Consider the following 25,219-nt stretch of genomic DNA (forward strand, 5'->3'; position numbering starts at 1 on the left):
GGACAGGGTAGGAGGAGGCTGGGCATCAGGCAGCAGTAAAAAGGGGCCTGGTCACTGGCGGATCTTACGGGGTCTGTGGGCTGCGGGCAGCACAGGAGACCACACTGCGCTGATGGCGATCACTCCCTGAGCTCCAGTTCTCCTCTGCATCCCTGCCTACTCCCCTCTGTCTCCTTCACAGGCTCCTCTTCCTCAGTTTTCCTAACCCCTGCCTCTGTGCCCTCTCCCCTAGCAGCCGCATTTATAGAGATAACAAATACCACCTCCACACACCCCAAGCAACGCTAGAACCCAGGGAGGCACTCAGCTCAGGCTTCCTCTTCCTACCACCCTCACAGCTCCACGTCAGGTTGCCAAATCCAGTGGACTTTATCCTCCCAACAGGTTCACCACTTCCCCTCCCCCACCCCTACCTCCACTGTCCTAGTTCAGACCCTCATATCTCACAGAGGCCATGACAAAAGCCCTCTGCTCCTAAGATGCAATCCCTAGGAAAAATCTTTTTTTTAATTAATTAATTTATTTATTATTTATTTTTGGCTATGTTGGGTCTTCATTGCTGTGCGTGGGTTTTCTCTAGTTGCGGTGAGCTGGGGCTACTCTTCGTTGCGGTGCGTGGGCTTCTCATTGCGGTGGCTTCTCTTATTGCAGAGCATGGGCTCTAGGTGCACGGGCTTCAGTAGTTGTGGTACGCAGGCTTCAGTAGTTGTGGCACGCAGGCTTCAGTAGTTGTGGCACGCAGGCTTCAGGAGTTGTGGCACACAGGCTTCAGCAGTTGCGGCTCCCGGGCTCTAGAGCACAGGCTCAGTAGTTGTGGCGCACGGGCTTAGCTGCTCCGCGGCATGTGGGATCTTCCCAGACCAGGGCTCGAACCCGTGTCCCCTGCATTGGCAGGTGGATTCTTTACCACTGCACCACCAGGGAAGTCTAGGAACAATCTTTCTAATGCAAATCCAACTGCATCACCCCTCTGCTTAAAACACTTGCAGGGCTCGGAACGCCCATGGGCAAAGCTCTCTGGCTCACGACCACCTCACTCCTCCTCCTCTGCCCATCCCACCCTGGCCTGGCCCTGTAACGCCAGCCGCAGAAAGCTGGTTCCTCTGAGTATAACTTCCTGCTTGTCTTTGCCATGGTTACTGGCACTGCCCAGTCTGCCTGGATTAACATCTCCTCCCTTTAGATCAGTGCATTACCCTGTGAGCTTCCTGAGGGCATGGACACATCTCAGTTATATTTGTCACCACACATTCAGCACAGGGCTTGGCATCAGTTACAGAACCTGCTATCCTGAAAAATCAGCCTTGGACCTCCTCAAAGAGGGAAGAACTTGCATCCAATTATCCCGTATTAGGCACATTCCAAGACACTCAAACGTATAATGAAACCTGATTCTAAATCCCATAACCTGAAATCCTACCCTCTTTATGGAGTATCTGGGAGAAGAGCTAAGCCACAGGCCCAGCCCTGGCCCTCAGCTTGGCCCCCTGAGGTCCTGTCGGAGGAGGTCCTGATGCAGTGAGAGCGGCTTTCCTCTGGTGAAGAGTGAAAACAACACTTACCATCATCGCTGACGCAATCCTGCAACACGAGCGGGTGGTGGCGGGGGAGCTTGCTTAAGGGCTGACGACGGCCCTTGGACTTCTTACTCTCCTCCAGAGAAAACATGTATTCATCCGCAACCTGGACAAACCACAAGAAGGAATCAAGTTGGTCTTGCCTCCACTTCGGGATACAGCAGAAGTTAGTCTTACAATAAAAACCAAGGGGAAAAAAAAAAAAAAAAACCCAAGGGAAAGAGCGGGGCAGAGAGACACAGAGAAATGTAAAACCCGACATGGAAAACACCCGACTTAGAAAAAGCCAAAACGACAGTGTCATGCAAACCAGTGTAAACCAGGATTATATAGACCGTTTAGGGCAAAATTTGTGCCTAGTCAGTGTGGGTCCTGGCCTTCTCAGAAGCAGGCTGAAACAAATGTACCAAAAATAAACCTACTCCAGCTCTAAAGGAGAGCCCCTTCCTTCAGCTCACTGACGTGTGTCCACGTCTGAGAGCCCCAGAGGCCCCTTTCCTTGGACCAGGAGGCCAGTAGCACCCGTTACAAAGTATCAGGCAGCTGGGCCAAACAGGTTTGAAAGGCCAGAGCACCTCTCATTCAAAGGGGTGAGGAAGAGCGGACCCATTAAAAAGAAAGTAGGCCACGTCTCCTCAGGCACTGTCAGGACCTCAGCTCTAGCTGATACTCTTTGATCCTCTTCTCCAGGGAAGAACGTCGGCCAGGACACAGAGCGCCTCTGAAACTCTGGCCCACTGCAGAAAGAAAGGCTGATTTAACGCTGCATTTACATAATGTCAGAGCAAATGTAATTAGGTTTAAGGTGTACAGGACTGAACCAGTAATACCACATCAGAGCTTCCTTCTAACCAACATATTTAACACTTGGTTATGCTGACATTAGGAGACACGGGTTATAGCAAAACCCACTGAGCAAAGAAATGAGGCCTGGAAGAGGGCCACTTTGCAACCGTGACCAAAACCAATGCCTTAGAGTGCTGCAGAGAAGTGTCAGCACTGCGGTGCCACCTTGGAGAAGGGACACTGGGCCTGCAGACTCCACATGCAACTACACAGAACCCCAGGACTTAAGGCCCACACTTGGAATGTCAAGAAAAACCAAATGCTGAGCAAATCACAGAGCCTGCTCTTCTAAACATAAATTGAGGGTCTATTTGCCTATTCATTCAACAGATATTTACCGAGACCCTACTGAGTCGGAAGGTCTGCCCAGGGAAGGAAGGTGTGAAGAGATGGTACCGCTAGGATGTGCTCCCTGCTTACGTGAGTGACGATGCTCACGGCAGCGTGCCATGCGGTGGAGGAGTGAGGATGGTAGGGATCTCCTACCGAGGAGGTCCACGAAAGGCTAACACAAGCACAGACTTTAATCAGCCCTGAACTACACCGACAGCCTAAAGCAGCAGTTTCCAAAATGCACATCAAGAGGCCTGAGAAAGCCTCCATCAGAGTGAACAGGCGGGGCTCCGTTCCAACCACAACAGCCCTGCTTTTGATCTACATTTTTTAAATGAATAAGAGGTCACTTAAAGAAGGGGTTCTTTGTCTAAAACAAACTGGAAATACCAAATTTATCTGACAGTGTTACCAGGAAAATAAAAAATGTAGGGATATGCACCCCAACACACGTATACTTACTGATGAATTACATACACTAATGTACTTTAAAACAAAACACTTTAAAACAAAAATAGACTGTAAAAGGATTAAGATAAAAATAAAGTTCCATTATTTGATTCCTGCATCCCCGTAATCTTCTTGCATCCCCTACTACGAAGACCACCTAGGTAACAGGCCTAAATGTGAGATGTGGCAGAGACCAGGAAGTAAAGGCATGAGAAAAAAGGAACCAATGAAGGTGGGGATTTCCAGCCTGGGTCTCCAAGGTGAGAGAGACTAAGAGGGCTCCTGTGGATGAGGGGGGAGTGGTAACAAGCCAAGTTAGCCAAGTTAAATGTGCTGCGTATGGTACACACAACACCTACCTGTGGGTCCTTCATCTGGATATAATACCCAGGGGGCACGAAGAAATTCAGCCTGGGAGTTCAGAAAGGTCAGAGCAAGAGCTGTGGATTTGGGAATCCTCAACATTGGGCTCGGAATTTAAATCATGCAATGGATGAGATGGTCAGTGGAAGATAAATTGACTGAAGACCAAGCCTTCCAGGACAGGAGTAAGAAGAAAGAGGAGATGCTGGGGGAAAGGGGCCCTCAAGTGGGAAACCCACAGTCCAAACACTACAGAAGAGCTGAGCAGGCAGTGGCCAAGGGACTCAGCAACTGGGAGGTGCCAGGACTTTTTCAGAGATAAGTTCCAGTAGACACACAATAAGGAACTAGGGAGTGAGTACACACCACACAGACTATTTTTGCGAAGACCAGGAAAGGAATGAGATGGTAGCTTGAGAAGGAAATTTCCTCCAATTGTATTTTAAGATAGGGGCTTTGTGAGTATGGTTTTATGGGTGAAGAAGTTTGTCCCCCAAAGATGCAGAGTCCTAATAATCCCTGTGAATACGTTAGGTTAACATGACAAAGAACTGTTAAGGCTGCTAATCGGGTGACCATCATCCTGGATTATCTGGACGGGCCCAATGTATTCAAACAGCGCTTAATAATGGAAGAAGGAAGCAGAAGAGTCACTGTCAAAGTGAGGTGACATGAGCAAGACTTGGCCAGATGTTGCTGCCTTTAAAGGTGGAAGGCAAGGGCCATGGCCAAGGAATACGGGTGCCCCCAAGGACGCTGGAAAGGGCAAGGAAATGGACTCCCCACAGAAAGGTACAGAGCCCTGAAGACATCTTGCCTTTAGCACCATGAGGCCTATTTCAGACTTGTGAACTGAAGAACAAGAAGATGGTAAATCTGTGAAGTTTGTGTAACTTGTTAAAGCAGCAACAGAAAATGAATATGGGGTAGGAGGTGGAGACGAATCATTTCACAGGCAAGCACTGGAGGAGGTAGAGGGGTCAGGACCAAGAATCCCAGAACTTGGCTTCGGGAAAGGAGGAGGCCGCCTCTGTCCACATCTGTTTAACCAAAGGGCTTCCTGCGAGCCCAGCAGATATGCCCAGCGTACCATGCCTGGTGCTGCAGCAACGCAGACATGGTGATATGGGATTTCTAACCGTAAGGGGCTTACAACCCAGCCAGGGTCTAAGTCTGCCCTTTCTGCTACCATCACTCTGCCTCTGACCAAAGCGGTCAGATCTACTCAAATATTTGAACATCCTCCCACTTTTTCCCCTCTTCTGGCTAAATACTCCTCCTCCAGTTCCTCACAGTGCTGCCTTTCCCTGCAACGTACTCCAATTTCTAACTTCCCACAGGATTTAACAGAAAGAGCTGGGTTCAAATCCTCGTTCAACCATTGAGCCGGGTGAGCCCGAGCAAGTGGCAACCCAGTAATAAAACGGGGCAAAGAGCACTGCCCCTCAGAGCTCTTTGTGAGGATGGGGTGGGATGGCATGCAAGGTCTCCCAGGCCGCTGCCGGCAAGAGAGCTGGAGCTCCAGGCTCTCTCGAGTTCTCTGTTACCCCCGACACGTGGGTTGCCAGGTCAAAGTCAATGTTCTTGACGGGGCTTGTTCTGTACAAAGAACCAAGTGTTCTCTCTCCTTCTTTAGGGAACTCACTTTTTCAAAGCAGCCTGAACTAACAAGAACTTCCGCAGCAGACACGTTGCTGTGAAGACTCAGGCGGTGGTGCTTCAGCAGTCAGTCACCAGGGGCCCTTTTACCATGGCCCCTGACACAAGACGGCAGCACGCTAACTGAATAGCAGATGGCCCGAATTACACCTTGGGGGACGCTCAAAGTGAGAGGAGGGGGCCCACAAGGGTGTTCTTCAAAACCCAACTGTTTCCAGATATAGACACAATGCTATTAGACCTCTCCAGGGACACGCAGAGTGCCTCAGCTTCTGCCCAAGCCTTGACTGTCAGTCTGCCATCCCACCCAATCAATCAACCCTCAAGTCAGCTTCTTACTGGAGCTAAACTTCCATTCGGCCCACCCACGTTTACAGAGGCTCCTGGGCCAGGCCCCGGGGACCACGCCAGTGCCTCAAGAGGCGAGGCTGGATGTGGCCCAGTACCTGGCTCCTAGAAGTGCACCTTCACCCGCCTGTGACAACCGCACCCAGACCAAGACAGCGTCTTAGACAAGGAGCGAAGTGCTGGAGGGACTGGAAGGAGAAAGGGACGCAGCTGAGAAGCAACGAGAGGTTTCCAGGAATACTGGCTTTTGAAAAGGAGCTGGGCCCCAATGAGCACCGGACTGTTCCAGGACAGACAAGTGCCTCTTCCCACCTCAAAACTACCTGCAGCCTGTTGATGGCTGCACAAAATACGAAGGCACTTAAGGCCCCTGAGCTGTACACTAAAAAAGGACTAGAGTGGTATTTTATGTCATGTATATTTTACCACCATAAAAAACCCACCTGCAGCCATCCTCTCCTGTGCCCGCCTCTGCTAGAGACCCCTCCTGTCAGAGCTCCCCACCTCTCCCGCCCTCATTATGTCCCATCGCCCCTCTTTAACACAGGCCCACTGGGCCAGCTGCCACCATCTTCCACCCTCTCCTCCCCGGCTCTGCACACACGACCCTCTCCTAGCTCCTGAACCTCTGGCTGCTCTCTTCTGCTTGTCCTTCTCCTTCCCGGGCCCTCTGCCAACACCCGCACTGTGAAAACTGTTCTTCATGTTCCACATGCCCCACGGGCGAACTCTCCCACACCCACCGACACCCTCCAGGTGAAGGTGACTCCCAAAACTACCCACCTAAGGTGCGTGTATGCACGTCTCCAATGCCTACCTCACAAGCAGGTCGCACTCAGCATGCCCCAGGCTGAACTCACACCTGAGTCACACGCAAATAACCCCCTTCCCTTTTCCTGCCACCTCCATCCTCCACCGATACACCCCTGTCCATCCGGTAAGTAACACGAGCCAGAATTCCAGGTCACCCCTGCACTGTCCTCCCACTCACCCCACACCAGCCCCCGGCCCCGCGCTCCCACCTTCCAAGCAGTCATTACCCCAGCCCCCTCCATCCACCCCTGCCAGCACCTCACGGCTCGGGTCCTCACCACCTCTCAGACTAAAGGTACAGGTTCCCAACTGATTTCCCTCTTGCAAACCATTTTTCCTCCTGTCCTGAAGGAGCAGTATTTGATTATAAAAGTAACACGTATTCATAAAAAGTATTCAGACAATTTATAAATGCAGGAAGTGAAAATCATCTATAATTTCATCTTCAAGGGAACCTCTGCTGTTTCTAATTTTGCCTCCTTCTTCCCCCAAAAACCTTTATACTCCTTCCAAAATGATCTTCCAAGACATCAATGCAAAGCTTAAAAAACGCTTCACTGGGCAAAAGAACTGACAGTTTCTTTGAGTGAGTCAGTGGCAGGTGGACAGAGGGGCACTGCTCTAGATTAAGGCAGACTTAAGAGACATAATGAACAGACATAAGATGTAAGATTAATTAAATCTTGATTCAAACAAACCTGCTGTAAAATAAATTTTGTTTAGACTACTGGGGAAATTTGATTGTGAACTGGGTATTAGATGACGCTAGAGAATTTCTGTAATTTTGTTAGGTATAAAACGGCATGGTGATTAAGAAAACACCCATATTTTTTAGAGATACACACTGAAGTAGGGAAGAAATCACATGACATCCGCATTTGCTATAAAATACTTCAGCAAATAAAATAAGGACAGATGGGGACTTCCCTGGCAGTCCAGTGGGTAGGACTCGGCGCTTTCACTGCGCCAGAGGTTCAATCCCTGGTCAGGGAACTAAGATCCCACAAGTTGCACAGCCACAAAGAAGAAGAAGAAAAAAAAAGGACAGATGAAGCAAATGTGGCAAAACACTGACAACTGTTAGATCTAGACGATCAGTATTTGTGGTTCATTGTATTATGCCATAGGCATCTTTGTGTATTAAAAAATGTGTTATAGAAATCTTCAATCTCCAAAAACACATGGCAGGGAAACTTCCACTGCCCCCGACCGCGACTCTCAAGTCAAAGAGCCTCAGAACTCCAGGACCCGGCTCCTGACACAGTCCACCCGCTCCTCCCAAGGCCTTCTCATCCCATATGCCTGAGACCAACAAAACCACTGTGGACCCCCGACCTGCTCTGACCCTGGCATGAGCCCCCAGCACCAAACAGAACCCTCTCCTCCCCGAGATTTCCGCTCCAATTTCATCCCATCCTCCCAGCATGCTCCCGCTAAGCTCCTTCCCCTGCTGTCTCTCTGCCTCCTCACCCCAACCCCAGGCCGAGCTGCTAACCCTTCCACTTGTGCTACAATGCTCATCACCAGGTACTAGAATTCCCTGCTCGCATCTATTTGCCTAGACTATGAGCTCCCTGAAGGCACAGTCCTAGCCCAGAGCAGACGTACAAACCATTACAGAGTAAAGCGAAGAGGACGCCAGCACGTCAAGGGGAGAGGTGGGAGAGATGGCAGGTGACCGAGCGGAGAAGTTATTACCATCAGGCTGCAGCTGAGAGGTCCACACACAAACAAACAAGAACCAGGAAGACACGCTACGGTTCTGGAGCAGGGGTTGCACGAGAGAGGCGTGTCAGAGAGAAGCCTCCTCTCCCAGCCTATTTCCGCGGGAGGAGTCCTGGCTTTCATTTCCTGGCATCTGCCTTCTGCAGAGGGAGTGCATTCCTGTGTGCACAACACACAGAAGGTGAGTGGGAAACTCTCTGCCGCTGTGAGAGGGGCCTGAGTCGTCCAGGGCCACCTGTGACTAGGTGGGTCATCTGTAATTGAGGGTAAAATGAGTGGCAGGGCCATTCGGCCACAGGTTAGAAGCCACTCTCTTCAACCATTTTAACCGGTAACAAAGTGGCATTCTGGGCTTCCCTGGTGGCGCAGTGGTTGAGAATCTGCCTGCCAATGCAGGGGACACGGGTTCGAGCCCTGGTCTGGGAAGATCCCACATGCCGCGGAGCAACTAAGCCCGTGCGCCACAGCTACTGAGCCTGCGCGTCTGGAGCCTGTGCTCCGCAACAAGAGAGGCCGGGACAGCGAGAGGCCCGCGCACCGCGATGAAGAGTGGCCCCCGCTCACCGCAACTAGAGAAAGCCCTCGCACAGAAACGAAGACCCAACACAGCCAAAAATAAATAAATTAATTAAAAAAAAAAAAAAACAACGAAGTGGCATTCTGAGTGCCATGTGCCCGCCTCCTGTATCCGTAACTTAACTGGTTCCTAATTGGGGAGGAAAAAAGATGTCTGTTATTCATGTATTGCCCCCACCACCAAAAAAAAAAAAGCCACAAAAAACCTGACTGTGGTAAGATTGCTTCAGCAGTAACATGTGGTCTGAACAACGCATTCAAGTGTCTAGTAAGTCCTTGCTATTGTTAGCGGCTTCTGTGGTTGTGAATGCAGCTGGAGGAAAGCAAGTCAGGAGGACAGGGCAAGAGAAGGACAGCGTGGCCTGCAGAGACAGCAGGATGCCCAAGAGGGCACAGAGCTTTGGGAAGGATGGCTGGGATGCGGCCACAGGGAACCTAAGGGGTTCTGCTTTCCAAGCGGAAGAGCCCTCTCCTGTGGAAGCAGCCACAGGACGGGCGGAGGGAGCGGCGATCAGAGGCAACGAGAAGGCTGCACGGTGGTGTACGGTGGATACCCACACGCCGTGTGAGAGGGAAGGGGGACCTTCACATGGAGAAAGGGGGTCTACAGAAACTGAGCCCGAGATTCAAAGGCAGAAAGAAAAACGACATCGGGTGTTCAAGACGAGGGGAAAAACCAACCACAGAAAGGCACCGCTGGAAAAACTAGAGGATTTTAAGTGTCAGTATTTCAGCCAAAGAAAAGATAAAGCCAACAAGCCAATTGTTAACGTGAAGAAATAACAAGGGCACACGTGGAGCTCATGACAGTATTCTATCTGCATATACTTTTAAAATGTTTCGTAATAAAAACTTTTAGACGATAAATTTTCCAAAGGTGAAGGGAAGGGAACAGGGAAGTCTGTGCTGACTTCTACTACCTGCCAGTGACCCCACTCCACCCCCAGCCTGGGCTGCAACTTACCCATAGGCTGCGAGGCTGGGGAGAGAGCAGGTCGCTCAGGGCAGGCCTGAGTCGGCTGCACCCAACGTGGCCCTGCTGTATCCCACTCAGACCCACCAAACGCCTTTCTACACAGAACAAACAAAAGACAGAGCTTTTGACAACTGCGTGGCCTGAGAGGAAGCCTGAACAGACAGGTCCACGGTTACAGCTCTGGAGTTCATCCTGGCCTCCAAAACGATGCTGCGTTAGCAGTGTTATACTAGGAGGGGAAGAATGAAGAGGGGAGTAGAGGGAGAACTCCCAGGGGAGTCCAGGCTAAGAAAGGCCACCTCACCCCAAACCTCAAACCCTACAACCACTGCCACTCTAACCCTGGCCCCTAAGGCCAGGAGGGGCAGAGGATGCACCCAACTCAGCTGAAGATCCACCGAGGGCAGCCACGGAGGCTGCGAGGCAATTCTTTGGAACAACCGTCCCAGAGATAAGAGAAAGGAACTCCGAGCAAAGAACAAGCTGAGGTGACCCACTGCCACCTGGCTTTTGCTTGACACAACTGCAGACTGGCAGTCCATCCTGAGGGTCTCTCCTGCCATCTGGGACTCTGCGGCAGCCCAGCCTCAGAACCACCTCCCTCCCCAACACAGGAGGCCCCCTGCCCCCCACCCCACCCAGCGCCCACACCTCGGCCAGCTCCCGCTCGTTGATGCTCCTGGTGGCGCCCCCTTTCTTCCTCGTGCATGACTCTCCTGCGGTGACCCTGTCGTCCCCTTTGGCGTAGCTGTGCACAGTGAGGACTCCCGTTTGCCCTGGGGCTCGGCAGGACAGAGGCTCACTGGTTTCTGAATCAGAAGAAATAGAATCCCGTGAAGAACCAGAGCCCAGGCTGGAAGATGACTTCTTTTTGGAGCCTGAGAAGACAAGGCGACCCCCAAAAGAAACTGGATTCACAGAAAGGTCCAAGGCGGCCGCTTCCTGGTCCTGGTCCTCCTCCTCCTCCTCCTCCTCCTCTTCCAGCTTGACATTTTTAAGCTCTTCAAATTTGACTTCGGTGGAGTCGGAATAATCTGAAACACACAGACACAATGGACGGAGCCCACTTTCTCTTGTGCTTCTGAACTTCAAGAAAGGCAGAGTGGGGCTTCCCTGGTGGCGCAGTGGTTGAGAGTCCGCCTGCTGATGCAGGGGACACGGGTTCGCGCCCAGGTCCGGGAAGATCCCACATGCCGTGGAGCGGCTGGGCCTGTGAGCCATGGCCGCTGAGCCTGCGCGTCCGGAGCCTGTGCTCCGCAACGGGAGAGGCCATAACAGTGAGAGGTCCGTGTACCGCAAAAAAAAAAAAGGCAGAGTGACAAGACCAAGGAACATGGGCAGCAAGTGAGGCCTGGCTCTGAACTCTGACTCCACCACCGACAGGGTCCCTGTGTGATCTGGGGCGAGCTGCTTAGCCTCTCTGGGCCTCCAGTTTCATCCTCTGTAACTTAAGGACGGTACCACCTCTCTCCAGGGTTCTTAAATAAGATTGCTGTGTGTAAGGTGGGAGCACAGCCTTGCACACAGCAGACACTCAGTTAAGTAGCAGCTGTCACTTCCTCAGAAGTCTCCTGCAGCTCAGCAGAGACCCAGAGAAGCCGGGCTAGAAAGACGGCTCAACAGAAGGCAGCAGGGCCCCAGGGTCCAAGTCCATAGTGCTGACTGGCTCTCAGCAGACACTCCAAGGTCCTGTCAACGCAGAGATCCTCCAAACCTGACCCGAGACTGATACAAGCCCCTTCCTAACACATCTGTCCTCAACAACTGTCCTAGTGAATGCTTTCAAACACTGTACCGGACCACACTGTCTGTCCTCTCCTAAAATACAAACGGCCTCTCAAGCCTCCCAATGAGCAAACGCTCAGGCGGCTGGCAGTCCCCACGTCGTCTCATCCCATTTCTCAGGTCGCTCCTGTGACACACCTGTCTCCCACCCTTCCCACCCCTTGTTCAAATCACAGGAAATCACTGCCAGCTCCCCAAGCAGCTCATGCTTGTGCACGTCTCCGGGCCTGGGCCCTGCTCCTCCTATCCGGAAAGCCCCTTCTATGTTCCCCCAGTCTGTCTGCCTGGAAAATCGCTGCTTACTCTGCAAGAGTTAATTCACGGGCACTTCACCAGGCAGAGCGGGGGCGGGGGCCTTTCCCCCATGTTCCTCAGCCGCCCTGGGTGACCCCAACCAAAGCGCTTCCCACACTCCCATCACACCATCTGCTCACAGACCCGCCTCCCCTTTGTCACATCTGTGACCCCGCACTGATGTGGCGTCCAACACAGAAAAGAATGATTAGGGCTGTGGGGAAAAATACCATAACCAACTCACCTGGGAAGGTGAGACTGTCCTCAACTTGGCGCACGGAGCTGTGGGTGGGCCTCACAGGAGCAAGGGCAGCCTGGCACTCCGCCATATCGTACTGTCCAGAGCCCAGCTCCTCCCTGGGGAAGAGCTCGCTCTGACTCACCTCCTGTGGGATTTCAAGACAAACTCGGTGCCTCTTTGTCCCGATACGGTGCTTGGCCAGGCTGCAAGGAGGAGGGCAAACTTTTTAAGAGCCCCAGTAAACATCCGCTTACACAAACACCTCCCCACGCAACCCAACTCAACGGCCAGAGCCTGCTTCACACTTCGGTGCCACCTGAGACTGGGGACCTCACCTCCCTGAGCCTGTTCCATCAAATGCAAACAGGGATGTCACCACCCCCTTCACAGGTTTGACGTGAGGCTTAAGAAGAGGTGTGCTGAGCACCTGGCAGAGCGCCTGGTGTACAGCAGGTCCCCGGTAAATGTTCCTCCTTTCTTCCCCACACAGCCCAAGAGAAACTCTCCTGAGGACAGATCCTCTGGCTCAGACACCGAGGACCCTGGCCCCTGCCCTTGTGAGTCTCATTTCCTTCACTACTGTCTCCTTTTCAAAAAGCCCTCAAATGGGGACTTCCCTGGTGGCGCAGTGGTTAAGAATCCACCTACCAATGCAGGGGACACGGGTTCGTGCCCCGGTCCGGGAAGATCCCACATACCGCGGAGCAAGTAAGCCCGTGCACCACAAATACCGAGCCTGCGCTCTAGAGCCCCGCAAGCCACAACTACTGAGCCCGCGTGCCACAACTACTGAGCCCGTACTCTAGAGCCGGCGAGCCACAACTACTGAAGCCCGCACACCTAGAGCCCATGCTCCACAACAAGAGAAGCCACTGCGATGAGAAGCCTGCGCACCGCAACGAAGAGTAGCCCCCGCTCGCCACAACTAGAGAAAGCCCATGCACAGCAACAAAGACCCAACGCAGTCAAAAATAAAAAAATAATAATAAATTAATAAATAAATTAATTAATTTTTTTAAAAGCCCTCAAATGGCAGTGAGAAAACTGGCTTCTCTGGCTCAGAGGGAGCCATGCCCTCGCACGCACGTGAGCCTTGCTCCAGCAGACTACGGCCCATGTAGCGGTGCTACCACCCTTGGGTGGCAGCCACGAGGAAGGGCCTGAACACCTCATTGAGGATTCTGGGGCCTGTACCAAGAAAAAACATTCCCTCAGCTGTGCTCAAACACCCCACTCAGAAGCAGCCTCTCGGCAGGCTACGGGAGCTGCCAGACACGCCTCCCTCAGGCAGCTGGGCCCGAGGGCTGCAGGGTTACCTCCTCTTCAGGTCACCCTCCTCTCCATCCTCGACCCCCTCCATGTCATCCTCCTCCGGGCACTCCTCCTCCTTCCGGGCTCTCGGGGCCAGTTCACTCTCCTTGAGAAACTCGGCCGCTTCTGGCGTGGGCAGAGTGTGGTCAATGACGGTGCTGTCCTTCCCAGCTTTCCAGAGTTTGTACCTTTCTGGCTGGAACTTCCTCACAAACACGTCCATGGAGATCTTCACCATGTCCTTTCTGCAGGAGCACTGTGGCAAGGTGCCAGAGGAGCTCCAGGTGAGACACTTGCCCTGCTCCTCCCCCGAGCCCCTCCTCCCATCTCCTCCCTCCGAATGGGAAAAGACACAAGACAGTTTAAGGCTGAAATGTTTGGGTTTACAGGCTGAGGGCATAACATCCTTGCAGAGCCTTCACACATGAAAGGAAGCAGGGAAAAAAGGGTGGAGGACACATGGCACTGGGGCGAGTCAACCTGGGCGCTAACTAGGGCGCATGGAGAACGGTTAGAGATGAGGCTCAGCGTTAGACCCTGGATGGTCAACGTCCACCTTCCCTCTGCTGTCTATCCAAGCCAGGACCACAGGAGCGAGTCTACTCCCAGCCAAACGTCCAGCCCTGCTGCTTCCCTAATGTAAAACGAAGCCCTTAAGATTTCTCCTCAACAGAGAAATCCCAGAGTGGCTAAAGAAAGCACTAGCACAGTGTGTAGGTGTAGTTTTAATGCTCAATGGACTCAAGCACGGAAACCTCATTTTATACGACTCAAATCGGAACAGATCTTTTAAAATTCTTTGTGAACACAAGATGCTGGCACTTTTGCACATTCCCCGCCACTCTGCTTCTGAATTCCAGCAGCTCAAAGAAATGTTCTAATCACCAGCCGGTGTATCTAAGAAGGTTGGCTGGCTCAACCAGTCATTTTTAGACACGGTTACTGTGAAGGAAACCCAGCGGACTTACCAGCACAGCTTGTTTGCCATACTCGATCCACCGCCGGGTAGCAAAATTAGTGGACTCAGCACAGTTGAAGCCATGGTTAAAGCCGGCATGGTACCCGTAAGGGAAAGTGATCATAAATTCTCCAGCTTCCTGAGTCACCTGAACAAAAGCAGACGGGAAGCAGCTGCAGCAAACGGCAGGCGTCTAGAGACCTGGGAAGTTGCGCTCCAGCTCTGCTACAACTGAGCTCAGTGGCCAGGGCTGGGTCACAAAACCACTGGGGACCTGGTGTCTTCTGTGACATGCAAAGTCTCTACACATCAGACACCATGACTATAATTAATGACTCCTCCAGATGACACTGTTCAAGGGGGCTTGACCCTCCTCTGGCACCAGGAAGGGGTAGCCCACCTTAGTGCTTCGAGATCAAACGATGATACAGATTAGCCCTGGCCCACACCTGGTACAGAGAATCAAGTAGAATAAAGCTCCTCTGTGAAACACACGCCAGCAAGGGTGGTTTCCGCGTAAGCCAAGGGCTGCTGTGTGCGAAATCCGCTCACCTTGTCAAAGGGAATTCCGTATTTCTTCAGCATTAAAGGCGAAATCAAGGTCATCTTATGGCGGAGAAAAGCCTCACAGCTTTGAGCACTGCCCGGGAAAAAGCCTGTTTAATTGAAAACGGGCACAGTTAATACACAGCCCCACGCTGGCTCTGTGACCCTGGAGTCACCTCACACCGCGCATCTCATCTACGTGATAAGGAGGATGAATCACCAATGTGATCTCCACATATTCTTCTAGCTTCAGGTCAATCCTAAGGTTCCACAATGAACCTCTGCGCTGCCTCCTGTGTAGGCTGTTACATGGGTAATCAAATCCTGTTTGGGGGATTGCCCCAGGTGCCTCTGTTCTCACAAAGACTTTTGACACAATTTAGAGCCTTTCTCCATTCACTGGGGTCCTCAATCTTTTGTTAGTAGCACAACTACAGCACACAGGACCCAAGCTCTTGTGAAATAGGCTCTGTAGAGGTACAAATCTATTGGCGTCCACTTAAAAGAACCAAAGCATAAAATTCAACTTTGACTTGATGATTTGGGTTTTTGGCAAAAGAACCAGACCCAATATGACCAATACACTATCCCTAGTCAAATAAACCCATGCATGATAAAATTGAGGCAAACACAGTCTAAGACTTACTAAGTCCCTTCCCAAGACAAAGTGGGAAAAGGCTCTGATTTTAGTCGCTCTGATATGTAACCAATCTGGCAGTCTGGCTCACTCCCCACATGTGGGCCTGAGAAAGGACCACAGCAAGTGGACACCTTAGAGCAATGAGCGCAGCTCACAGGCAGGTCTGACCCAGCAAGCGGAGTGGACCCCGTACCTTTGGCCAGGCGCTCCAGCCGCTTTCCGTGCTCAGGCGGGACGGAGTACCTGCAAACACAAAGAAGCATCAGCTGCTGAGCAGAGGGGCTCGTCTCCCCTTTCAGGACAGCTTGAAATATCAGACTTTTCAACTTCTCAACCACGAGAACCAGATAGGGATCTGGAGAAATGAAGTATTAGACTGTTTGGGCAGAGGAGGGCAGAGCACACGCAGAAGTGTGAGCGATTTTATCTTTTATATTCATTCATTTAACAAGACATTTATTGAATATTTATCATGAACCAGGATTTAGGGTACACACTCAATGTTGCTCTCCTTTATAATGTTGTTCATGCAATAAAAGTTAAAAAAAAAAAAAAAAAAAGGAGGAGGATGGCATTAAAGTGCTCCTGGCAGAGCCTGAAAGGCCTAACTGGGATGAGATAGAGGGAGGAAGATGGGAAACGAGGTGACAACGGATCAGTTACCAGAGACCTGGCCCCTATGTGCTGAGCCCATTTCCCTTTGTCTCCACAACCGTGTACCGATTATCCAGTAAGCACTCACTCCTCCACCCCCGTGCGTATCTAGACACCATAGGAATTGCCCTTCATTAAAAATTGAACAGAAAAAATAAAAAACACATAGAGGACTATTTAAAACTTTTGCACAACTGTTAAGCTTTATATTCGGGAACTCACGGTAAGTCTGATTTACACTTACAATGCATTCTGAAGATGATTCCACAACAAAACCTTCCCATCCCAAATAGCTCTGTTATGCAACAAAACAGATGAGGAGCTAAGGAAAATGTTTGTCACCTAAAGGACTCTGTGATCCATCAGGCAACATTGCACAGAAGTCTCTAAAGGAACCACTTCAGATGACCTAAAGAGTGTATATAGCAACTAGAAAATCTCTTGACCTGAGAACAAAAAGTCCAATTTCAGGGAACTTCAGAGTAAACATGGTGAAGACACAAAAGCTAGAGTCTAGAAGTCTAGCCACCTAAGGAAGGAACTGGGACAGTAGTTAGGGGGTAATCACAGGCTCAAAAGGGTTTTCCCCCTTCCAATACTGGAAACTGCAAAGCATCTGCCAGAAGAAAAGAAAAGTCCTGGGAAAGGATGTGACTGAAGGTACCGGAAAGGAATGGAGACAGATACAGTCTGCACGACTCCCCATGGCCTGGCCACGGTGTCCCCTCCGGCCTCCTCACTCCTCCGTCCTCACACACAGCACGCAAACCACAAGGGACTTCCTTCCTCTAGTTACTCAAGACACCGTGCTCGCTCTCAAGTGTCTTTGCACATGTTGTTACAACCACCCAGACACCCTCCCCTCAGTCCGCCTTCCGAACCCACCACCACCACACCCAGCCACGGCCTCACCTGCGAGCTCTCGGCTCAGCTGTCACCTCTTCCAGGGGAGCCTTCTCTAGTCCCCATGCTCACACACCTTCCTGTGTGAACCTATTACAACCACTGTTCCCCATCAGAGCTTTTCTCCCACTTTCTCTCTCCTGACCAGTCCCCTAGCGGTGTGAGGGTGGGCACCCCATCTGCCTTTTGCTTTGCCGAAGGCAGCATCTTCGCTAACATGCTGAGATAGACGGGTGGGCGCAGGAAGAAACGAGAGAGCTTTCTCTGATTTCTCCCCAGCCAGACGGCGGCCTCGGTGGGGAACGGGGAGCGGACGCTGAGTGGTCCTGCGTCCCCTCGTGAGTAAAGCACACACTGCTGCTCACCAAATATTTTTTCCATGAGGAAAAGAAAGCTTTCTATCATCTGAAGAAGTGACTCCAGTCTTGGAAGTCTGCCTCTAAGAAATGCCTCAGGCCTGTTCAGAAAAAGGAACCAGACAGTGGGAGAGCGCCCATGGCTCTCGGTCACTCAGGCACCTTTCTGTTTTCATACTGTGGTACTAAGTGCCCGGCCCGCTAACGCTTGCTACTCCCAAGGGCAGGGAGAGCACCAGAGCTCAAACAGCACCTTACTGCTTGAAAGTCGGAACAAAATGTAACACACCAGTCCCACCCTAAGCCTGCCGAACCATAATCTGCATTTTGCCCGATTCCAAGGTGTTCCCTGGGTACATGAAAGCTGAGAAGCCCCAGTGCCAAGTGCAGGCCGACTTTACCAGGATTTGGGTTCTCCGAAGTGCAGGTAATTGATGCTGTACAGGTCCATGTCTTCGGTGTGCCAGGCAAAGGATGTCTTCCACATGCCGAAGTACAGGTATGGGGTGTTCACGCCCTCAATGGTGATCCCGCTCTCCTTTTCCACCAAGTCCAGGATTGTTTTCAGGCGGCCAATATTCCACTCATCAACATGCTGCAGAGGAAGTTACACTGAATATAAACTGAGGCTCTGAACCCACCAATCACAGAGCAGGTCACAGGTGAGCTGTCACTCCTAACAAAGATTAGGAATAATGTTGAAACTACATGGCCCTGAAGACCACAGCACCCCTCACTCGCTGTTCAGAGCTGCCACTGGAACTGACGCCATTATACCTCTGAAGGGCAAACACCAGTTGGTGAACAACACTGAACACTAGTACATGAAAGATGAAAAAGGAGGGACAGCCACCTGTTCTAAACCCAAGAGGAAGAGTTTGCACAGAAGCTAAAGAAACTTAGGTCAGGACTTCCCTGGTGGTGCAGTGGTTAAGAATCCACCTGCCAATGCAGGGGACAAGGGTTCGGGCCGTGGTCCAGGAAGATCCCACATGCCGCAGAGCAACTAAGCCCGTGCACCACAACTACTGAGCCTGCACTCTAGAGCCCGCAGCCACAACTACTGAGCCCACATGCCACAACTACTGAAGCCCGCACACCTAGAGACCATGCTCCGCAACAAGAGGAGCCACCGCAATGAGAAGCCCATGCACCGCAACGAAGAGTAGCACCCGCTCGCCGCAACTAGAGAGCCCGCGTACAGCAACGAAGACCCAACGCAGCCAAAAATAAATTAATTTAAAAAAAAAGAAAAAGAAAGAAACTTAAGTCGAAAGAGCAAAGTACTGTCAAACCATAAAAAATACAAAGCATGGCAATCAACTGTACTCATTTGTGACTTATCCAGCCCTTATTTCCACTGGGCAGTGTCTTCAGTAAAAAGTCTACAATGTGGGGGCTTCCCTGGTGGCGCAGTGGTTGAGAGTCCGCCTGCCGATGCAGGGGACACGGGTTTGTGCCCTGGTCCGGGAAGATCCCACATGCCGTGGAGCGGCTGGGCCCGTGGGCCACGGCCGCTGAGCCTACGCGTCCGGAGCCTGTGCTCCGCAACGGGAGAGGCCACAGCAGTGAGAGGCCCACGTACCGCAAAAAAAAAAAAAAAAAAAAAAAAAAAGTCTACAATGTTATCCTGAGTTGTAAAGGTCATCGAGGAGCCCACTTCCTATAAGTACGTTCTGGATTTATGCCTACAAGCTTCACTTCCCACCACCCAAAAAAGCTGTCATCAACAAAACTGGAATCCACTTTTTAAACATCTTCCTTCAAATAATTTACAAAAACAATAAATTAATCGGAGTGATAATCCCTAAAACACCCTACAGTTTTTTTGTTTTTTTGTTTTTTTTTGCGGTACGCGGGCCTCTCCCTGTTGTGGCCTCTCCCGTTGTGGAGCATAGACTCCGGACGCGCAGGCTCAGCGGCCATGGCTCACGTGCCCAGCCGCTCCGCGGCATGTGGGATCTTCCCGGATCGGGGCACAAACCCATGTCCCCTGCATCGGCAGGCGGACTCTCAACCACTGCGCCACCAGGGAAGCCCCCTACAGATTTTTTAATCATCCAAAAAACAGTCCCAAATATTTCTTCCTTGTACCGTATCTAAGGCTGTTCTCTATGCCAAAAAGCACTAAATCCTAAGCCAATGCAATTTGTTAAAACAGCTTTTGCTACAGAATCTTGTTTGAGGATTCTGCAAATCTAAATATGTTCCTCTTCTTAAATATATACCCCTTCCATTATATTGGTCAGTGATCTTTTTTCTTCAGAAACTACATTGCCCTCCCCCAACATTTCATTTACTGTGATCCCACCCTTTCTAGAACTCATCAGAGCTACCACCCACGGACTCTTCTAACAGCCCTTGCTAAAAACACCATATCATCCAATTCACATGTAGAGTGGGAGAAATAAAATTCAGTCACATGCAAAACTACCCACAATTAAGTGAGCACAGCCCATCACCTGGTGGTGGGCCGTTCCTTTGTCCAGACACCCGTTCAGCAAAACAGCTTTTTGGTGCCCACTACATGCTGGGCAGATGAAAATGGGATTAAATTACAAAATCGCAAAAATGCTGCATAGAGATCCCAGGAAGTCTCACCTTTTCATAGAGAGTGCCATTCACATCTGCACCATAGATTGGGGGATTGAATGTGAGATTTTTCCAGTATTTCCGTTCAAGCTCTTCAAATTCACTATAGCGTGGGGTACAGTACCTTTAAAAAGTTAAAAAAAAAAGTGTTAGCCACTTATAAGGGACTAAATACATGAGGCATTATGAACGGCACGAGACACAATCCCTGTTCCAGGGATAGCAAGACATTTCAAATGAACAAGACATAACCTTGGCCTTCAAGGTTCCAATACAGTACCCAGTAACTCCCTCAACGTTCTGGGCCCAAAAAAGGTAACATACACAAAGATGTAAGCCCATCTTCCTTAAGAATGATATCCTCCACTCTTTCAAGAGACTCTACTATAACTACACACTGCACCCGTCAGGAGTAGCCTGGCCACACAGGGAGAAAATAGGCTTCCAAACCTGTGAGAACCAAGACTGCAAATCCCTATGTATCCACAGACAACCAAAACCCAGCACATGGAGAGCTGAGGCCCTGGAAAAGAATTTACTTCCCTGCACTCTAAGGAAGCGTCTCCAAGAGGGCTAACTTCAGTTGTCACTGCTACATTCCCAGCATCCTATGCAGTGTGGCTAACATTCAACAACTAATCATGCCTGAAAACCAAATATTTTAATAAAAATATAAAATAGTCCTAAAAACATAAAAATAGGTTTCCGCACATCAAATGTTCCATTTAGCAAAATACATGTGTATACATATGCTCACACACTCAAATACACACACACCACTATCTATCTATCTATCTATCTATCTATATCTCCCCACATAATACCATTAAAAATGTCTGTACTCTTTTTTTTTGTTTGTTTGTTTTTGCGATATGCGGGCCTCTCACTGTTGTGGCCTCTCCCGTTGCGGAGCACAGGCTCCAGACGTGCAGGCTCAGCAGCCATGGCTCACGGGCCCAGCCGCTCCGCGGCATGTGGGATCTTCCCGGACCGGGGCACGAACCCGTGTCCCCTGCATCGGCAGGCGGACTCTCAACCACTGCGCCACCAGGGAAGCCCAATATCTGTACTCTTTAGCTCAATAATCACATACTGAAAACTTACTCCCAAAACAATCTTTTAAAAATTCAAACCACTTAAAAATTACTACACAATTTAAAAAGAGTAACGTGTAAACCTAATAGGTATTTGAAAATGCACACTATAACTCAAATGGCCAAAAAACATGATAAGGAGTGGAAGACCAAAATGAAACTGTGTGGAGATGAGATGAGTGGGGAAAAAAAAATCTTACTTTAAATACTGCCTTACATTTTGATGTTAAACTAATGAATCATGAAGTTTAGAATTCTCAAGTTCTAAACCCTTTAAATACAAATAACTCTACTTCCAACTGATCTGCTTTAAAAGTTTAGGTTTTTACCCTACTGGGTTTTCTTAAAGCTGGCTGACCACACAGACAGAAATCAAAGGTAAGAATTGATTGTATTTCGGATGAAGGGAAAAGACACAGGACCGGCTGATTTAAAAAGAGGTGTCCTGAAAGAAGGTAAGGCCTACCATATGTTGATGAGACAGGAAGAACAGCACAGGGGCCTGAGTGAGGCCAACCCGACGTGAAACAAAGCAAGTGTGCTTGGCACGGCGCAGAGCTAGGAAGCAGACATGAAGACGGCACAGCCTCTCATCTGCGGAGCATGGCACACTTCTTCAACAGGCTTTTACACAGATTCCCTCATTAGACAGCAGGTTGGCCAGCAATAGAGATGCTTTAAGAGTTAGGCTGCCAATAAAATTGGAAGCCCACACTTAGAACTGTGCTATGTCAAGGAAAAGAAGGCAGAGCACAGACGGAGAAAGAGCGCGACCTGATGTGAGATGATAAAGCACTCCAAGTGTGAAGCCTGGCAAGTTGAGGCTCTACTGCGAGCCTCCACGGCAGAGCCGCAAAAACGTCTGGCTGGGGGTTTCCCTGGTGGTGCAGTGGTTGAGAGTCCGCCTGCCGATGCAGGGGACACGGGTTCGTGCCCCGGTCCGGGAAGATCCCACATGCCGCGGAGCGGCTGGGCCCGTGAGCCACGGCCGCTGAGCCTGCGTGTCCGGAGCCTGTGCTCTGCAACGGGAGAGGCCACAGCAGTGAGAGGTCCGCGTACCGCAAAAAAAAAAAAAAAAAAAAAGTCTGGCTGAAACCAAGATATGTGTGGACCAAAAAGGCTCAAGAGAAGAGGCAAGGGGGAGGGAGGAATCCCTTGTGGAGCCACAAAATGAAGAAGTAACAAGGGAAGGGAGAAGATCCAAGCAAGAGGATTAAGGACTAGTCAGAGCCCAATGAGGGGAACACACAACTTATTCTCTGTAAATCTGAGGTAATGAGAGCAAAATATTAAAAACAGCAGAGAAAAACAACTGAAGACAGCAGACCTAAACAAAGATGTTTCCAACAGAGGCAAGAATGTACAGATGATGATGGAGTGATAGAAAACAGCAACCAGCCTGGTAGTTCACTCACATTTGGATAATGTCACAAAGGAAATGAGATAGCATCTGTAGGGGTAGTGAGGAGTTTGCCATGATTAAAGACAGGAGGACGCAGACGGAAGAGATTAACTTAAACTACGAAGGCCACTTTTTGATAAGTGGGTAGTATCAATACATCCGGCCAACGCTCCTCTTGAACCAACTCTAAGTTTCCCCTTTGCAACCTTGCAAATTATTAGAGTCAGAAAATGATCCTACTTTTGAAGGAAAAACAATGGGATTACTTTATGTAAAAATATGTACAAGTTTAGACTGTGACTGTGTACCGAGATGAGGAATGCTTCCATGTAAAGAGCGGACAGAGAGACAGATACTAGAGGTGAGGAAACTATTTTTCAGCGGGATGGCAGCAGTCCTGGAGACTGCTTTGCACGTGAGATATCAGGTCCCAGATGCTAGGACAGGTGGGAAGGAATGTGTTTTCACTCACTTATCGCTATTGGCTATCTTGCGGAACTCTCGAACAGTCATGGCTTTCTTCTGTATGTTGTACTGAGTAAAAAGGCCAGACTGCCCAGTCACTAGCTGCTGGATGGGGGCAGGAATGACCAGGTCATCAATATCATCATAGGACGCTCGTGGCTTCCACTCCTTTGGAGGAACAACCTGTAGGGAACACAAGAAACAAAGAGATCAGAAACCTGACAAGCTGGTCAGAGTCCAAGAAGTGTGCAGGCCAACAGCCGATTCTACTAAAAAGTCACATGGATTTAACCATGCTCACCCAAACACGGCAAGTCACACTGTCATGCTAGCCCTGATCCAGTTCTGCTACCAACTAGCTGCCTCGTTGCAATGATCTAAGGTACGGAATTCTCAGCCTCAGAATCTTATCTGGGCACCAAGACAAGAGGTTGAAGAGTTGATTCTCTCTCAATCTAACAGAAAGTTCACATGGGAAGCCAAATTACTATCAGAGTGCTGGATGAGACCGAAACCGAGAACCAGAGAAGTTGGATTGATGAAAACACCCTTCTCCACCAAGAGATGGAAGCACCACAGCAGCTGGCCCTGGGACACTGCTCTCTTCCTCCCTTTTAAACATTCTAAGCAGCTCTTCTCCAACCTAAAAAGAGATGCTTCAGATGTTAACGAAAGGAATTAACTTGTAAATAGGACAGCAAATATTCAACTACCACCAAGCCTGCCTTTCAGTAAAACTCGGTTCTTCCAGCCTTCATTTAGGAAAAATCTTACTGCCACCCTGAGTCCCAAAGGCCCCGTCCCCCACCTTAGCCAGCCCAGCCCGATGAGCTCCTTGGGATTCAATGTAGGCAATATAACGACTGAAGTTCCGGAACTCCTCCATAGTCGGGTAAAAGGTCATTATCCGAGCACTGGGATTCAAGGTTTCAGATTCAGAAGCCATTTTCCCTCCTTTTTGAGGTCACTTTGGTCAGGCAGGAATCTGAAGAAATACATTAAGAACATAAAATTATATAAAATGTGGGCTTCCCTGGCGGCGCAGTGGTTAAGAATCCGCCTGCTGATGCACGGGACACGGGTTCGAGTACTGGTCTGGGAAGATCCCACATGCTGCAGAGCAACTAAGCCTGTGCGCCACAACTACTGAGCCTGCGCTCCAGAGCCCGCAAGCCACAGCTACGGAAGCCCACGCACCTAGAGCCCATGCTCCGCAACAAAAGAAGCCACTGCAATGACAAGCCTGCACACTGCAATGAAGAGTAGCCCCCGCTCACCGCCACTAGAGAAAGCCCATGCACAGCAACAAAGTCCCAACGCAACCAAAAATAAATATTTTTAAAAATGTTTAAAAAAATTATATAAAATGGGGCTTCCCTGGTGGCGCAGTGGTTGAGAGTCCACCTGCCGATGCAGGGGACACGGGTTCGTGCCCCGGTCCGGGAGGATCCCACATGCCGCAGAGCGGCTGGGCCCGTGAGCCATGGCCGCTGAGCCTGCGCGTCTGGAGCCTGTGCTCCGCAGCGGGTGAGGCCACAGCAGTGAGAGGCCGGCGTACCACAAAAAAAAAAAAAAAAAAAAAAATTATATAAAATGTAATTAAGATTGAATGCTGGAAATGTCAGTGCTGAAAGAAATTCTGAAGCAGCTGTAAGACCTCACACCTGGAATCTGCCTCTAGGCAGGTCATTTAAATGAGTAAGACACACTGGGACAGAAAAGGTTCTGTCTAAAGGATTCTAATGTATAAAATTGCCTGTATTTAAACCTGACTTACATGGAGACATTGTTTCAGCTAAAAAAGGGAAACTGCAATTATTTGGTTGTTGGTCCCATCTAACAAAGCAGCTGCCCCGCCCATATTTTCCCCTTCTCTTTTCAGCTGCTCCCTTATTCACACCTTGCTAACTGTTTCTAAGTATTAAATTCAATATACTACAACCAGATTTTTTTAAAATAAAAATCAATCTACAGGCTCCCTTCTAGGGCAAAGCTTTAAAACAGGATTCTAGATTCCTAAGAAAAGTTAGTTGGCTACCAGATTACAAAGTTTAAGGGTTAAAGAGTACCCTGATATTAGTAGCCTGAGCTATGATTTTTAAAACTCTAAAGTGAAATTATTCTCATATCTAAACCAAAATGCAGTTTCGGCACTGCTATACGAAGTCAAGCTAGAGACTAGTTCAATTGCACTGTACCCAGAACTCAAAGGACAAAATTTAAACAGGCAATAAACTGGCAATAAAGGGCAAACTTCATAACTGACTGGAGGTGAAATAAATACTACTTTGTTTTTAGATGAGGCCTTCAGT

General features: G+C 49.9%; 1 protein-coding gene across 7 annotated transcripts in view; it reads right to left on the bottom strand.

Annotated features, from left to right (window-relative positions):
• The window catches only part of KDM4A (lysine demethylase 4A), a 50,391-nt gene that overhangs the window by 15,894 nt on the left and 9,278 nt on the right, over positions 1–25,219 (bottom strand). For 3 of the 7 annotated variants that reach the window (XM_027108807.1, XM_027108805.1, XM_027108806.1), the window contains 11 exons: positions 23,716–23,892; positions 22,915–23,090; positions 19,956–20,070; positions 17,756–17,949; positions 15,635–15,684; positions 14,808–14,911; positions 14,266–14,403; positions 13,303–13,553; positions 11,990–12,189; positions 10,318–10,700; positions 1,563–1,683 (listed from right to left, as the gene is read on the bottom strand). In XM_027108807.1, coding sequence (XP_026964608.1) covers positions 1,563–1,683; positions 10,318–10,700; positions 11,990–12,189; positions 13,303–13,553; positions 14,266–14,403; positions 14,808–14,911; positions 15,635–15,684; positions 17,756–17,949; positions 19,956–20,070; positions 22,915–23,090; positions 23,716–23,853 — 1,870 coding nt within the window. In that variant the 5' untranslated portion in view covers positions 23,854–23,892. Of the gene's footprint in view, positions 1–1,562; positions 1,684–10,317; positions 10,701–11,989; positions 12,190–13,302; positions 13,554–13,574; positions 13,932–14,265; positions 14,404–14,807; positions 14,912–15,634; positions 15,685–15,919; positions 15,925–17,755; positions 17,950–19,955; positions 20,071–22,914; positions 23,091–23,715; positions 23,893–25,219 lie in introns of those variants that run through there. The other 4 variants (XM_027108809.1, XM_027108810.1, XM_027108811.1 and 1 more) reach the window with 4 other exon arrangements.

Source organism: Aethalodelphis obliquidens, unplaced genomic scaffold (assembly GCF_003676395.1).
Source record: "Aethalodelphis obliquidens isolate GAN/ISIS:26980383/991018 unplaced genomic scaffold, ASM367639v1 scaffold9, whole genome shotgun sequence".
In the NCBI taxonomy this organism is placed as follows: domain Eukaryota; kingdom Metazoa; phylum Chordata; class Mammalia; order Artiodactyla; family Delphinidae; genus Aethalodelphis; species Aethalodelphis obliquidens.